The sequence below is a fragment of the Fusarium redolens genome (genome assembly GCF_020744475.1).
Source record: "Fusarium redolens strain MPI-CAGE-AT-0023 chromosome Unknown BKA55scaffold_20, whole genome shotgun sequence".
Lineage (NCBI taxonomy): Eukaryota > Fungi > Ascomycota > Sordariomycetes > Hypocreales > Nectriaceae > Fusarium > Fusarium redolens.
The window spans coordinates 296,614-312,965 of NW_025763683.1; the positions used below are offsets into that span (position 1 = coordinate 296,614).

Genomic DNA, 16,352 nt, shown 5'->3' on the forward strand with positions numbered 1-16,352 from the left:
GAGAAGAGAGAACATGGCGCCGGACGCGGAAACTTGAGCCTCACGATTTCCACAAATTCCGGAACCGTGCTTGGTCCCTCACGCGATCCTCACCACCATGTCCAATTCCCCTTCTTCCAACGCCCTCCACCCAGCCCAAATTCCTGGATCCCCAGTTCCCGCCCAAAGTTGACCCAGTCCGTTGGGACAGCCAGCCTTACCCGTGCCGGCATCGACAGCGTAAGCCTGGGGCATGATTTAAATTAAGAGGCTGATCTTAATTTCTGCAACCCCTGTGTCGACCCCCTTGTAGCGATACCCACCCGGGAACTTCCGTGGCCGAGAGATATAAACGCCAATCCTTATCGAATTGCCCAATATATATCTTAATATTATCTAAGACTTAACCCTAAAGTTAAATATATTATAATTAATATTTAACTTAAGCTGATTATATTTAATAAGCTTATATTAAAATATTAATAACAATTGATAATAAAAGAGATATTATAAAATACTAGTGAAGAAAAAAGTCCAATAAATTAAGACTGAGTGCCGGACAAGTTGGATTCTCTCTACCATCACCAACCTCATCATTTCCACCGTATGCATCCCTGTACGTGGCCCACACAACTGCCGCTTCCCTCCAGCATCAAGATTTACGGCATTGACCAAGCAAATACATCCAACAACCTCCCTGCCACCCTCAGCCAGGGATAATCTCGAGTGCATTTCAGATGTTTCAAACCCCTGTTTCTATCCCACAAACTTCCAGCCACTATCACAATCACAAACAATCACAAACACAGATCACGCCAGGCCTTCGCCCATAGATGAGCATCTGACGGGGCGCGTTGATTACACAGTAGCCTTGCACCTATTCGCACATTATTTACTGATCCTTGCTGACAGCTTGTGTGCTTGTTCGAAAAGAGCTAGGCAGTTTCACAATACATCACATCACATCCCAGATACGGTCCGTGCACTCGGGGTCGAAGAGCGTGTGCGGATGGACAACCGACTTTGAGCGGCTCTGTATTAGTACAGATGACAATCCGAGGAGAGATCGGCCACTTGATAGAAGACTTCACTGCATTTTTAACTACACGCGAAGGGATCAGAAGAATCATCGTTGGTTGGGAGAAAATTCGTGGTGGAGACTGCCCGTCATGGCGGACCCAATAGGGGCCGAGATCGTAGTGGAGCAGGATGACGCCCCCTTTTCGACGCCAAAGAAACCGAGTCGAATGGTGAGGCCAACGAGCAAGGTCCGAGACACGGCGCGACAATTGGAAGACACTGCCAGAGAAACGCGAAAAACTACCCGGCAGACGACGCGAAATGTACCGGCCGAAGAACAGATCGACCGACCGACCGAAACCCGAAAGAGTAGCGGCAGTGGCAGCAGCAGCGATGGAAGGGCAATGCTGCAGAAGGCGCTGGATCTCCTGGCAGAGTCGCGCAGGGAGACCAAGAGGCTGCAGGAAGCGCTGAAGGAACAGATGGAGATGACCAGGGAACTTAAGGAAGCTGTTGCAAAGCAGGAAGAGACAGTGCACGAGATGGGCAAGCAGATGGTGGAGATCAAGGATCAGATGACCGAGGAGCTGCAGCGCGTCCGCGAGCAGCTCGAAACTATCACTGCGAATGCAACGGACGGACCTCAACGATCATATGCTGACGTCACACGACTGACACCGTTCTTACCCCACAACGATTCGAGGACCTTAGCCGCTCCTCCGAACCCCACAGACGTGCTTTACTGCACGATTGACGTTTCAAGACTAGAAGAAGATGAGGCTAGGCTCTCAGCCGGGACGATCCGAGCGACAGTGGAGAACGAAGTCCGCTCCGAACTGGATAATCCCACGTGGCGATGCCGAGCGGTGACTAAGGACCCAAAGAATCCCCACCGCGTCAGGATCACCTGCAGGGACGAGAGCGAGCATGAGATTGTGAAACGCGTAGCGGAAACAAAACTGGCCCCAGGAGCCCGGATCCTACGAGACGACCTGTACCCTATCAGAGTGGATAATGTCAGCCGTATTGCAGTGCTAGACGAGAGGAACGAAGTTCGAACTGAGATCACCGAGATGCTCGGCCGAGAAAATGACACCGAGGTTGCAAAGATAGCATGGCTCAGCAAGAGAGATATCCCCAAGGCGTATGGCTCGATGGTCGTATATCTCAAAAAACGGTCAGAAGCTAGGCGGTTCATCAACGAAGGATTCTTTGTGGCTGGAGGAGAATCCGGTACTACAAAGGCGTTTGAACGTCGTGACCGCCCCAAGCAATGTTACAACTGCCAACAGATCACGAGTCATAAGGCCTATCAGTGTGATAGACCACAAGTTTGTGGAAGGTGCGCGCAAGAAGGCCATCACCACAGTGCATGCACAGGAACGATTCCGAAATGTATCCCATGCGGCGGCCCCCATGAGTCATACAGCAGAAACTGTCGGAAGCTCTATCCATCACAACATGAATAGTATATTCCGACTGTTTCAACTGAATGTCAGAAAGCAAGGACCGGTACATGATAGTTTAATGAACGACAAGGACATTCAGGATGCAACCATATTAGCCATCCAAGAACCCCAAGCACGGAGGATCCAGGGTAGGCTATTAACAATACCTATGGGGCACCACAAATGGGTCAAGATGGTACCTACGACAGAGATGGAAGGTAGATGGGGGATTCGGAGCATGATATGGGTGAATAAGGATGTGGAAGCCGAGCAGGTGGCGGTAGAGTCCCCAGACGTGACTGCAGCAGTCATCCGGCTGCCAGATCGTCTGGTCTTTACGGCGTCTGTCTACGTATCCGAGGGAGACGCCCAAGCTCTACAGGACATATGCACTAAGCTTCGTAAAGCTATTAGAGAGGTAAGACGGAGATCGGGGAGAGCGGTAGATATAGTACTCGCTGGCGACTTTAACCGCCACGACCAGATGTGGGGCGGAGACGATGTATCAGTGGAGAGAGGGCGAGGCGGATCCAATTATTGACTTGATGAACGACTTTATGCTTAGAAGCCTCCTTCGCCGGGGCACAAAGACATGGCAAAGCGGAGACTACGAAACAACCATTGACTTGGTTCTGGCTTCCGAGGAGCTTGCAGACGCAAACATCAAATGCGCGATACATGGCACAGAGCATGGATCGGATCATCGCACGATAGAGACGGCATTCGACATCTCGGTCCCAGTGCCAAAACAAGAGGAAAGGCTGCTATTCAAGAACGCACCTTGGAAAGAGATCAATGGCAGGATCACGGACACACTGAGAAGCAGGCCGCTGGGAAACACGGTGCAGCAGAAAGCGGATAGGTTGATGTCGGCCGTCTTGGATGCGGTCCAAGAATTGACACCCAGAGCCAAGCCGTCACCATATGCAAAGCGGTGGTGGACTCATGACCTCACACAGCTGCGGCATGTATACACATACTGGAGGAATCGAGCCCGTGCCGCAAGGCGTGTGGGACAGAATGTTAAAGGTCTGGAGAATACGGCAAAGGCTGCGGCGAAGCAATACCACGATGCCATACGGCATCGGAAGAACAGTCACTGGAAGGAGTTTCTGGCGGATAACGACAACATCTGGAAAGCAGCCAAGTACATGAAGTCTGGGGACGATGCAGCTTTTGGGAAGGTACCCCAGCTCGTTAAGGCAGATGGAACAGCAACAACGAGCCATAAAGAGCAAGCCGAAGAACTACTAGCCAAGTTCTTCCCGCCACTGCCAGACAACATCGAAGACGAAGGACCGCGGCAACAGAGGGCCCCAGTAATGATGCCCGACCTGACCTAGGAGGAAGTGGAACGTCAACTGTGGGCGACAAAGTCATGGAAGGCACCAGGAGAAGATGGACTGCCAGCGATCGTCTGGAAGCAAGTCTGGCCCTCGGTGAAACACGACGTCCTCGCCATCTTCCAAGCATCACTGGAGGAAGGCGTGATACCGGACCAGTGGAGACATGCTCGAATCATCCCACTCAAGAAGCCAGGTAAAGATGACTATACGATCGCGAAAGCCTGGAGACCGATCTCGCTTCTCGCTACGCTGGGTAAGGTGTTAGAGTCGGTAGTTGCCGAGAGAATCTCTCACGCGGTAGAGACTTACGGACTTCTTCCGACCAACCATTTTGGTGCGCGCAAGCAGCGGTCAGCAGAGCAAGCTCTCGTACTTCTACAAGAACACATCTTCTCAGCATGGCGTTCACGCCATGTTGTGAGTCTCGTCAGTTTCGACGTGAAAGGCGCATACAATGGCGTGTGCAAAGAGAGGTTGCTGCAGCGGATGAAGGCGAGAGGGATCCCCGAGGGTCTCTTGCGCTGGATCGATGCCTTTTGTTCAGAGCGAACTGCAACCATCGCAATCAATGGCCAGAGTTCCGAAAGCCGACCTCTACCACAAGCAGGACTCCCGCAGGGATCGCCCCTATCACCGATACTGTTTCTATTCTTCAACGCAGACCTAGTGCAAACGCAGATCGACAAGAATGGTGGGGCTATCGCTTTTGTCGACGACTACACGGCGTGGGTGTCTGGGCCGACAGCCCAGAGCAACCGGAGAGGGATACAAGCGGTTATTGACAAAGCTCTCGACTGGGAGAGACGGAGCGGTGCGACTTTTGAGGCGGAAAAAACGGCGATCATACATTTCACCAGGTACACAGGCAGGGTAGACTCTGAACCATTCACTATCAAGGGTGAGAGAGTCTTTCCGAAGGATCAGGTCAAGATCCTGGGTGTCATCATGGACTCGCGGCTTCACTACAAACAGCATATCGCAAGGGCAGCAACGAAGGGTTTAGGAGCTGCGATGGAACTGAAACGACTGAAGGGAATGGCTCCCTCGACAACGAGGCAGCTTTTTACAGCCATGGTAGCCCCTGTGGTGGACTACGCCTCCAACGTCTGGATGCATGCGTGCAAAACAGTATCGGCGTATGCCATCCATCGAGTACAAAGGGTAGGAGCGCAGGCGATTATAGGGTCCTTTACAAACGTGGCAACGGCAGTAGCCGAAGCTGAAGCGCACATAGCGACCATCCATGAACGGCTCTGGAGAAGAGCGAGCAAGCTCTGGGTAGACATACACTCTCTACCACGAACCAACCCGGTCCGGAATCTTTTACGAGGAATCAAAGCCTTCAGACGCTTCATATCTCCACTCAGGCGTATCGCGGATGTATGCAGAGAGCTACCAAAGGATACCATGGAAGTCATCCAGCCATTCACCCTCGCGCCATGGGAGGCACGCCTACAAGTCATACTGAACAGTCAAGGAGAGGAAGAAGAGGACAAGAACAAAGAGCTAGCCAAAGCAGGATGGGCGGTCAGGATAGCGACAAGCAGCTCCGCGCGGAATGATCTGGTCGGCATGGGAGGAACTATCAGAATCCCCATATCCGTGGCAAGAGCCGGCAAGATCAGTGAAACCTTTTCGGTCACCCTGGGTACGAGAGAAGAACACAACCCGTACACGGCCGAACTGGCAGCTATCGCTCATTGTCTCAACCACCTGCCAGAGATGAAGTATCGAGTCATTGTGATCGTGACAAGTAACAAATCGGCTGCACAAGCTATAGGTAACCCTCGCCAGCAGTCAGGTCAAGGGCATATACGAGAGATATATGATGCTGTAGAGAAGCTCCGAGGAAGCGGCAACAGAATCAATATTATATGGCTACCCTCTAATGGTGAGCTCAAAATTCAAAAGACAGCCAAGATGTCAGCCCGTCATGCAACGGAGCTGTACATGACGCCACAGAGAGGATTCGCCAAAGCGAAGACCACAATTCTCAATCGAACGAGGGCAGATCTACGAATGGAGAGGAAGCTACCAGATGGAGTTGGCAGGCATTCTAGAAAGGTCGACTCAGCTCTGCCTGGAAAACATACTCGCCTGCTGTACGACCAACTATCATGGAAAGAGGCCAGCGTGCTTGCGCAGCTCAGAACCGGAATGGCGCGACTGAACGGCTATCTATATCAGATCAGGGCAGCACCGACGGATGAGTGCCCATGTAGGCGGGCAAAGGAAACGGTAGAGCATTACCTCTTTCGATGCGTGAAATGGACGACACAACGCAAAGAGATGTTTCAGTGTACGAATGAGAAACGCGGCAACCTCTCTTTTCATCTGGGAGGTAAGGCAGCATCAGACGGTCAAGAATGGACGCCAAATATGGACGCAGTACGAGCCACAATCAGATTCGCGATCGCTACAGGTCGCCTAGAACAGAGATGACAGGAACACCACTAACCTAGCAACATTTTATCAACACTAACCGATAACCTACGACGCCCTCAAATAGTCAACAGCAGGCACCGCTTCAGCCGCCGAAAATAGGAAACTGAACACTTGGAGAAATTGGGCTTCAAGTTGACCTGCTACTACTAACACCAAGGAGGACCAAGAAGAAGAGCGATGACTAGACTGGAAGGAACAAGGCGAGAATCGTATGGGCTTGACGAGAGCAAGGCAATAATACCTAGCGAAGCGTATGTACCTTTAGCTTCAGAGCCCATTGGGCGTTGGCCTACCGGGCGTAATAGACTTGTATTGTATTGTATTACAATGTAGATCATTCTCAGTGGGGCTCTGATCGCAACAGCGCGTCTGCGTTTACTAAATAAAGCATCAGCTATACTCCTATTCCTTTGCCCCAAACCCGGACTGGTCAGCCACATACGCTTCTCAGCCAGAAATCCTGTCTTACATTCAGCAAGTAGTCCGCTCGTCCGACTGTTCTGATTATATCCATCTCAAGCAGGAATGTGTCGCGGCAGAATGGCTTGACAACGAGTTGCACTGGCGTGTAAAATTGATCGACCTTGAGTCTGGGCAAAGTTATCTCAGATACACAAAAGTCTTGGTCACAGCCGTTGGATTCTGTGATGTGCCAAAGGGCGCCGACAAGATTGATGGGATTAAAAACTTCACCGGCAAAGTCTTCCACAGTGCTAGGTGGGATCATTCCTTCGATTTCAGCGACAAAAACGTGGGCGTGGTCGGCAACGGCTGCTCTGCGAACCAGTTCATCTCGTCTCTGCTCGATCAAACAGCTATCCAAAGTCTTGTTCAGTTTATGAGAAGCCCGCACTGGATCGCTCCAAAAGATAACAGCCAAGTTTCTAGCTAGCAACGATGGTAACTCTCACATGTTCAAGGCAAAAAGGTTGATGGCAATGTCACTAATTAGTAACCGACAGGGTCCTTCGCCGTGTACCTTTCACAAACCGACTTTGGCGATATTGGCTGGCTGCCAAATTTGATCTGGCCTTCCCAGCTTTCAAAAGTAACAGGCTGGGTAAGTTGCTCCGACAACGGATCCAAACGTCCCTTGCCAACTATATCCGACGATCAACGCCCCAAAAGTATCACCACATGCTGATACCAACCTTCGATTTTGGAGCGAAGCGGCCAGTCTTAGACCACGGTTACTTGCAATCGCTGCATGATCCGAGAGTAAAGCTAATCAGCACACCGTCTTTGTCCGTCGTTGCCCCCCGTGAGCTGCAAAGCAATAACGGCGATATCTTCCCTGCGGACGTACTAATACTTGCCAATGGCTTCGAAACTCAACAGCTTCTTACTCCGATGAAGATCACAGGCTTGAGGGGCGCAGAGCTTCCGGCTCTGTGGCAACAAAGCGAGAAATATGCATCTGCTTACATGGGGTACGTTAAACATTCGAAAGGCCCAAGTTTACAACGCCATGCTGACCCACCTGCAGAGTCTGTGTCTCAGGATTTCCTAACCTTTTTCTGCTCACCGGTCCTAATACCCTTCCTTCCGGTCACTCTACATTAGTGGGCATCGAGTGTTCCGTAGAGTACATCACACGATTGATGAGCCGTTTTCTCGACAATCATTCATCGAAGGTCAAATTTGAGGTGAAAGCAGAAGCCCAGGATTCCTTCAATACATTGTTGCAATCCAAGCTACAACGGCTCATTTACACTTCGGACGTGTCAAGTTGGTACATGGATAAGCGGACTGGGAAAAATACGCTGATCTGGCCCGGGAGTCAAGTTGAATTCTGGTATTCGAGATGTGTAAAGAGCGTGAATTGGACAGATTTTGTGATTGAAACACGCGGCTAGAAAGCAGGCAGCAGCATTTTTCGATGATGTAAAAGAACAGGATTTAATTACTATAGTTCTAAGTCATTTCTCCAGGCATCCCCACCCAGGAAGGATTGGACGTTGTGGTCCTAGTGAGAGAAAGTAGAGACGGTATGCATCCCCTGTCTAAAGACAATTCGGCTGTGCTTACGTAGAGTTTGGCAGGAATGGAACGATTGTCGTAATGAAATTGACTTTTGTCAGGGATCCTCACTCTTTCGCGGTTATTTCCCTTGGGAGGGCTATCTCAGAGACAAGCGTCGTTTCCACCCCACCTATATGTGATGACATATCGATGTTACCCTCCTAGGCCTTAGGATGGAGTAGCCGGCTGCATCTCGCATCCCCGCGAGCCTACCTTGTATGGAGTTGGCGTTCCCCCTCAACCACTTGAAACCAAGGCGCACTAACCCCAAAGGGGCAATCTTTCGATATGTCATCGATTATTGCCCAAATTGTGGTTCTTACGTGCGCGTGGCATGCGGGTCTTAATCTTCATTGAATCTTTCCCCTAACAGAATACAAGGATAATATAACAATGACTTCGACTAGAAGATCCTTTGTACCATAAATTGAGTCATCTATTACTTAATAGGACCTTATACGGAGGTTGAGAGAACTATCACGAAACAGTAGAATGCCTCAAAGATTAGTTGCGGTTAAGAGACCTTAGCATGCGGGCGGTCAATGCCAGAAATTGCCCGGAGCCGCGATTGCCTCCTCAATATCGTAATGCGCCACGATGGCATTCGATGGCAATAACCTCGTTGAGCCGAGGGACGAACGGGGCCAAAATATAATAATATATTGCATGAAACCCACGCAGTAATGTCTAGGACGCGGCATCACTAAATATACATATCGTGAATTAAAAGCGGGAGTAAGACCTACTAAGAAAGTCAGTTAACCCAAACAACCGAGCTAGGCTGCAGGTAGAAAGCACCGATGACTTTAATGTCCGATGTCTTTCTACTTCATGGAAATTCCTAACATATCAGCCGAGTTTGCAACATGTTGTCCCAGCTCCTTATCTGCTATCCCCCTGAAACTTCAGAAGCCCACCAGCACATGCCTCCCTTGTAAGTTCTTACTAGGAGAGTGATACAACGAAGTAAAGTAATGACGCATTAAAATATCTATTCTTTAGAGAAATTACCCATCTCTAGAGCACCATTACACCTCACATACTAACGAAAGCGGTGGCTCAAGTCCTGCATATGGGTAGGATTTCTCCGGGCTTGGCCCTATTCAATGCGAATTAACGGGGGTGAGTTGAAGGATAAAGTGGCCGCGATGGATGTAAAGGTTATGGCTTAAATGCGTCTGAGAGATGGTGTATTTAGATCTCAGCTACCAAATAATACAAGTTATGCCTTGTTGGGCAAGTCTGTGGTGCCCGCAGAAAATGGTGCAATATGGCATCTCCCCAACACGTCAATGTTGAGGGATTACACTTGTCAGGACTTCGTATCAGATGTCGCTGATGAATGCCAGAAGACTAAATAGCATATCCGTATTAACGCGGCATCCCTCACCCGGTTGAAGTGACCTGCGAAAGCCATGCCATAGCCAGGTGGCCACGTCTCCCTGGTTCATACCTCTTAAGGTCTGCTGTGCGATGAGAATATATGCCTCTGAGCAAAGCATTGTGAGCTCGCCGTAAGGGTTTTCTTGATGGTAGGCTTCCATCACTGGCTGGAACACGTATCCAGGCATTAGGAGAGGGGTCTCCTGACTCGGAACGAGGGCCATTCCATCTGTTGGGTTGACGGGCAGTTGTGAAACCGATGAGGATTCATTAGAGCAACATGGTGTCATTGGGGTCAATATATAGTCCTGTATGACTGTTGCGGGTAGCAAACTTCTAGCATCTGCAACGGCCTGGTTTGGCGCAGATTCAGTAACCAGCAGAGACTCGGGTATGAATTCAGATGACTGAGCCATGAGGATAAGCGCCTGAGGGCTTTCAGTGGGTGGAGAGATGAGGGCGTTGACTTCCGATCCAGATTGGTCATCGGAAACCATTGGCTCGGCAGAAGCCGGGGCGGGCAGTTCCCAAGCGCCAAGATCTTCTGTGTCAGAGAGCGAACCGTATGCCTGAACCGCTTCGCCATGAGTGTTGGTGAGAGGTAGCGGCGATGTGTCATGCTGACTTTGAGATTGTTGCGGCTGCAGCGTACGATAATCCGCCTCATTTTGGTCATGCGGCTGGCGGCGGCATCGAGCCAACGCCGCTTGAAGAGTTTCCACCTGATCTCTGAGGGTCAAAATAGTCTGTTCTGCTTCGCCGAGCTTTTGTTCCAGCGTTGCGATATGGTCTTTCCGACGAGCACGATGCCGACGCTGATTCTTGCGAACCCGCTCCAGCGTGTGCTGGGCTGAAACCCGTTTGGTCCTGCGTCGTGGCGTCGAAGGTGATCCCGGAGCCATGGTGAGTCGATATCATCGATATGTCACCGATGGGATCCAAGCTTCAGCCTGTTCCATTTATCTCCGGTCTAAAATGGTGACACATCGATATCGCGTTTTAGTCAGCATTTTACCCCCGTCCTTCTCGGCTAATGGCTACAAACGACCTATAATTGGACGCCACTTCTTAACACTCTGACCGGAATACGTAATTGCATCAGACCCATTGTGTGCGGCAAGTGTTGCCAATGCCGAAAAGGTGGATGAAGATGTCTCCAATACACGAGGCTGGATGGAAGCGCAAGTCGAACCTCCCCTCTAGGGCGAGCCTCCAGTCAGTCTCTCCGATCAGATGATTATGCCGATTCTATTTTGATTGTCCAGGATACCACTTGAATGTTTTAAATGATGACATATCGACGCGCTCGCAAGGACTATATATGTACGTGTACATTCGCGAACGGGGCAGGTCCATCACCCCACCACGACGCATTTATTTACCAGTCAACCCTGGTCTTTTTTAGCATAAACTCACATTTGATACTCTCAATGGAGCCTAAGGAGATCTACGACCAAGTTAATAAGCGGTACGGCTCAATCGCCAAGAGCAGCACCGGCCAGTATGAGCAGACAGTCGCGAAAGCCTTTGGATACACAGAAGAAGAGCTCGCTGGCGTTCCTGAGGGTGCGAATCTGGGATTGAGCTGCGGCAACCCAATTGCACTTGCAAGGCTGAGAGAGGTGAGCATGCCCATCCCTGCGCCGTGTCGTTTCGCTGACAGTCAAAAGGCCGAAACCGTCATTGATCTTGGGTCTGGCGCTGGCTTCGATGTGTTTACGGCTGCAAAGAGAGTTGGCCCTAAAGGCAAGGCCGTCGGAGTTGACATGAACAAGGTGCGCAAGCTCTTGCCTTCCGGATAGAGTCTAACATCTGTCTAATACAGCGTAATAGAATATGATCGACAAGGCGAATGCCAACAAAGCTCACACCAACGCCTTAAACGTCCAGTTTATCGAGAGCGTCATCACGTCCATCGCGCTACCCGACAACACTGCTGACTGCATCATTAGCAATTGCGTCATCAACCTTATCCCCGCAGAGGACAAACAGCTTGCATTTAATGAGATGTTCCGACTACTCAAGCCCGGCGGACGAGTTGCCATCAGTGACATACTCGCGCGCAAAGAGTTTACCGAGGATATTAAGAAGAACATTGCTCTATATGTTGGGTGCGTTGCGGGAGCTAGCCAGGTCAGCGAGTATGATGCGTTTCTCAAGAATGCAGGCTTTAACGGTAAACCGAATTGTCCCACTGAGGTATGATGGAGACTAATTGGTCTTTGCCAGATGTTCTCATCGTGGACAGCAAGAATGACTTGAATGTGTACTTTACCGCCACCGAGACCAAACCATCGTGTTGTGGATCAGACGCCGTTAAAGAAGGAAAGGAGGTATCGCCTTGTTGCAGTGTAGAGGCGAGAGAGAGTTGCTGCAAGCCGGAGAAAAAGCAGTCATGCTGCAGAACTAACTCGTCGGCGTGTACTTGCCAGAACCAGACGAGTTCAATGGCCAGTGAAGCCAAGACACTCGCTACTCAATTGGGGATCACAGACTTGAACGAATGGGCAGGTAAGAACACTGGACGCTTAGCCTCCTAGAGATCGCCAACTAACCCTTCCCAGGCTCCTTCCAGGTGTATGCTGTCAAGCCCGCGGCGAACTGAGAGCACCGTTGAAATCGGTTGACGCCGCCGATGGGAGGTTGAAATTTTCGCTAAACATAGAGCGAACTGTTGAAATCCGTTGTCACGGGTCAATGGCTATTCCGGTCCATTGGTGGCTGGGATGCGGATGGTCTTCTAATCAGTAGCTTCCGCTGGTTAGCGTTAGTTTTCTTCTTCTCCAATCAATACAATATGCACATTTCAACACGAATATACCCAAGTATTGCTCTATTATTGCATGAGACATGCCACTGTGGGTAACAACGTGGGCTATGAGATAGTTACGTCAACACCGATTGCATTTTCCTCGCAGTTGTCACCCAGCCAACGTCCGTAGATTCATTTCCGTTTCTGTCAGTGAAGCTACGTAAACCCGAATGCGAGAAGCAATTTAGACTAGGTACGAGGTCCATTAGGCCGTTTCATCCATGATCTGAAGCACATCGGTGTTCTGAACGACACAGTCTGACCCCTCGGCGCAACCAAGCTCAGCGCGGGCAAGCTTTGAGTCGGGGTGGCCTCTAAGCTGAGCAAGGATGATCGCGGCCTCTAAACAAGGCATACCATTCGACGTCAATAGACGCCCCTGAGGCGGCTCGGGCAGACAATAGCAAGCGGGATCAATTGACAGCATGTGGAAAGAGCTGCCGTAGACGTCTTGCTCGCCGACACAGGCGCATGTTGCATGTTCACTGTTTTGTTTCAGATGGCTGTTGGCGGGGCGTTGTGGCTCCTGCTTGTAGCTGTCGTGTCTAGACTCTTACAGGGGCGAATGTGAATAAGTTCATCCATCTTGGCTTGCTGAGGTGGCAGCTGGCTGGATTGACAATGTCAAGCTGGAGGGCGTATGGGCTGCCATGCGTGTCATCCCGGCGATTGACCAGACAATGCCACCGTTGATGGAGATCGCTGTTCAGAAAATGCCGAACGGCCCATGGAGTTCTGAAATGGCAGAGAGCCAGGCTTCTCCTGATGCGGACCGTCAACTACTGCTTGCTTCGAGAAAAGCGGCCGGGTAACCAGCCGACGCTTGGCATGGGAAGTTGAATCTTGAGTGATTCCCCATTACTCGTCGCAAGATAAGCGTCAACCGTCTCTCTCGTAACATTCCTCGTAGCAAGCATCTCCCTCAACGCCGCATTCTCCGCCGCCACAGCCCTCGCGGCCTGCTGCATCACGAGCGTCGTCTGTGCATCACGGCGCTCGTACTCGAGCATCCGCCGCTGCAGGTTATTGATGAACTCACGATGGCGGCGGGGGAACGCCGCTGGTTTTCATAGTTGACCAGCGAGGCTGGGGTTCGATTCTGTGAAAATGTGAGAGGGGTGTAAAGCTTGGGGCTTGATGTCTAATTCATACCTTTCTTAGCATGTCTAGAGAGTAACATCGGTGATGTCTCCATGCTGAACTTGAGTGTGTTGTGGAAAAGTGTGGTTGAACCGGCTGCATAAGGAAGACAGCTGCGATCATGGAACAGCGAGCTGAAGTTGGCAACCACTCGGACATGATGACGGCATTCAATATGCGAGTTGTCGCTATCATACACACTTAGAAAAGGGAATCTTGGGTCTGTCTTCACGGGTCTGAGGAGGCTTTAGACCAGAGAACCATGACAGGAAGAGACACGAAGAGTGCTCACTCGCATCCTGCTCCGAGTCCCACACCGGTCAAGAAATATATTGATAGCATCCCACAGTGCTAGTCGTCCACTGCCGTCTTGGTGGTTAATGTGTGTCAGAATGGTTTGCTAAACAAGCTTCAGACACATAAGCAGAGGTTGGATATACACGTCCGGTCACGTTACCGGGCAGGTAGACTGTTGTAACCTGATAGAATTCTACATACCACCCAACGCGCTGAACATGAATAGCTGTTACTTGGTTCCTCCAATTCGAGATATCCTAGAAAACATCTCGCTTAGGAAGCACTATATTCTGGTAGTTCCTGTTTGATATCCAAGTTAGAGACCATATAGCGCATCTTCTATGCTAACTTACATCTCCTTGACTAAGAATTACGACCCGTCCCAAGCAATGCAGAGATGCGTCTTCCTGTACTGGAACCAAATTGGTTTCTGTCATGCGGCGCGTATGAACAACCTGAAGTGGAACCTCGCAGTCAATCTTTTCGGCGTAGGCACCATTAATACGTATCCGTAGCGGAATCGAATAAAATCTAGCGACTAATTTGCTGCAAAAAGTTGGCTGCAATCTCTGTACCGAGCTGATGGGGATACGAATAGATGTGACCCATGTACCATTCTCGTTTCTGCCCTCTGAGGCATTCTCTGCCGAGGAAGACGTGGAAGAGGTCCTGAACACTTCATTGCTAGAAGCCGAGCGCTCAGTCTTGATTGAAGTGTTACCGTTGAAGTGGGATAAGGAATCGGGTTGGCGTGCCGCCCAGTTCTCGGCTTGATCATCTGGGGGCAGCGACGTCCATTTGAGGTTTTGGTACTTTGATTCGCCCACCTTTAGCACGTCGTCGTGCAATCGTAAGAGACCGTCGTCGGTCAGTAACGTCTGTTTGGGGACACAAGAGAGGCTGTTCGCGGAGTAGTACGTCTTTGCACGAAGCAGCGACGAAATAGTGAAAGAGAAATTAGGTGAAGGATGGAGTGAAGAGGAAGCAGCGTCAAAGAATATGCGGAGGACAATGTCCGTGGTAACGTTGACGTTCTCAGAACAGTAAACAAGTGCGTCCGGTTCTTCGGTAACCACCGTCAGAGTTCCGAGACGACGTCCAAACAGATGTTTCCGTAGCTGCCGTTCGACTCTTGTAATGAATTCTCCGGGGAAGCTTAAGATATGAGTTGGCGGTTGCACTTCCGTGTATGGCAGGAAATCAATGTCCTTTTTTGCCTCAGCGGTGACTGGATTGCCGACTCCTAATCCATCAGATTTTCGAAAAGTGACAATGGCCCGCAAGAAGTACGTGACGGCAGCTTCCGGTCTCGGGACCAGATCAAATTTATCGAAATAGGAATTTTGGCGATTGAATGATGGAGGAAGGCGTTGACAATGTATCGGCAGCTCCTCGTTACCGCTTGCTTCTGGCATAATAAACTGAAAAGGGAAGCTATAGGTGCGCCGAGGACCTAGAGCTTCAACGTTATGGCCCGGATATGTAACATCTAAGAACTTCCTTATGTCAATGATTACGATGGGTACAGAAGCATGGGCAAACCAACAGTCCAGGTAGACCGAGACCCAGTGCGATCGCGGATGTGCGGATCCGTGGGGACTACAAATGCCCGTTGCAGACCTATGGTTTTTGTCAAACAGAGCACAGATGAGGGTAACATCTGCCAAGCGCACCTATGAAGCGGATCGCCACTCGAGTAATGGAGAGCGCCGACTTGGACGTGAGCAGGATCTGTCCTTCCAGCGAGTCGCCTGGCCGAAGCGGCCCGAGCTCCGTCCGACATACACCGCAATCAAAAACCTCGATGTCCAACTCAACGCCTTCATGGTCTCTCCGATTGCGTGCCATCGCACAAGGCATGTGCGGTCATGGAGCAAAGAGGAGGTTTTCGTTGAGATGGTACAGGAACTTCGAAATTCGGGACACGTTTGTTGGCAGTAGTCTTAGTATAATTATAGTCACTCGCATTACTCCATCAAAGCCAGAGACTCTCACACGGTCGAGTATATCTCCCAGGCTGCTGGGGATGGAGCCGGGTAGCATGACAAAAGGCCAGAAAAAGCGGCACGGGGTCAGACGCCGTTGCTCTGCGAATGTGCACGGCTGGGCTTGTCACTCCTCCAAAGGAAACAAACACATAGGCTGGAGCGAAGCATTGTCTACGAGCCCCACTGTCAAACACCATTTAACTGAAAGTCCTTGTCATCCTCAATGAAGGATTGGCTACAATGAAGGTGCGTGGCCAATAATGCCACGCCCGCTGAAAGCACTTTCCAGGCCAAATGATGAGCACGCCAATGGGAGCCTAGCCCATCAAGGGACACGACTGACTAGCGACATTAGCTCCGGAGACGACTCTCATGTGACGGCTTTAGGGTCTTGGGACAGTCGAAGGGAGGCTGACTCTTTAAACGGAAATGCTTTGGAAGCGATTATCTTGTGCGATCATGTTCAAGGTGG

At 50.5% G+C, this 16,352-nt stretch overlaps 4 protein-coding genes across 4 annotated transcripts; 2 read left to right on the top strand and 2 right to left on the bottom strand.

The window, feature by feature from the left end:
* Nucleotides 1-6,632: 6,632 nt before the first annotated feature.
* BKA55DRAFT_524457 (uncharacterized protein) lies at nucleotides 6,633-8,094 on the top strand (the record flags this gene model as incomplete). Its single annotated transcript, XM_046188720.1, has 4 exons — nucleotides 6,633-7,118; nucleotides 7,159-7,178; nucleotides 7,201-7,668; nucleotides 7,725-8,094. Coding segments are annotated over 4 exons (1,344 nt in total), but the record flags the coding sequence as incomplete, so codon positions are not given.
* A 1,007-nt stretch (nucleotides 8,095-9,101) lies between these two features.
* On the bottom strand, nucleotides 9,102-10,622 carry BKA55DRAFT_581371 (uncharacterized protein). The gene has a single exon (XM_046194043.1). It carries the CDS (start codon nucleotides 10,543-10,545, stop codon nucleotides 9,586-9,588), a length of 960 nt encoding a protein of 319 aa, XP_046043618.1. The 5' UTR covers nucleotides 10,546-10,622; the 3' UTR covers nucleotides 9,102-9,585.
* Nucleotides 10,623-11,073: 451 nt separating this feature from the next.
* BKA55DRAFT_524011 (S-adenosyl-L-methionine-dependent methyltransferase) lies at nucleotides 11,074-12,248 on the top strand (the record flags this gene model as incomplete). Its single annotated transcript, XM_046188689.1, has 5 exons — nucleotides 11,074-11,265; nucleotides 11,314-11,418; nucleotides 11,477-11,819; nucleotides 11,873-12,154; nucleotides 12,208-12,248. The coding sequence occupies 5 exons, from the start codon at nucleotides 11,074-11,076 to the stop codon at nucleotides 12,246-12,248; spliced, it is 963 nt and encodes a 320-aa protein (XP_046043619.1).
* A 1,917-nt stretch (nucleotides 12,249-14,165) lies between these two features.
* BKA55DRAFT_742889 (uncharacterized protein) lies at nucleotides 14,166-15,904 on the bottom strand (the record flags this gene model as incomplete). The annotated part of the gene is made up of 4 exons (XM_046201525.1): nucleotides 15,566-15,904; nucleotides 15,439-15,512; nucleotides 14,246-15,388; nucleotides 14,166-14,192 (listed from the first exon to the last, which is right to left on the bottom strand). The coding sequence occupies exons 1-4, from the start codon at nucleotides 15,750-15,752 to the stop codon at nucleotides 14,166-14,168; spliced, it is 1,431 nt and encodes a 476-aa protein (XP_046043620.1). The 5' UTR covers nucleotides 15,753-15,904.
* Between the last annotated feature and the right edge of the window lie 448 nt (nucleotides 15,905-16,352).

Excerpts from the sequence above, each read along its gene's own strand:
- BKA55DRAFT_581371 (XM_046194043.1), bottom strand. The coding sequence starts at position 10,545 with ATGGCTCCGGGATCACCTTCGACGCCACGACGCAGGACCAAACGGGTT.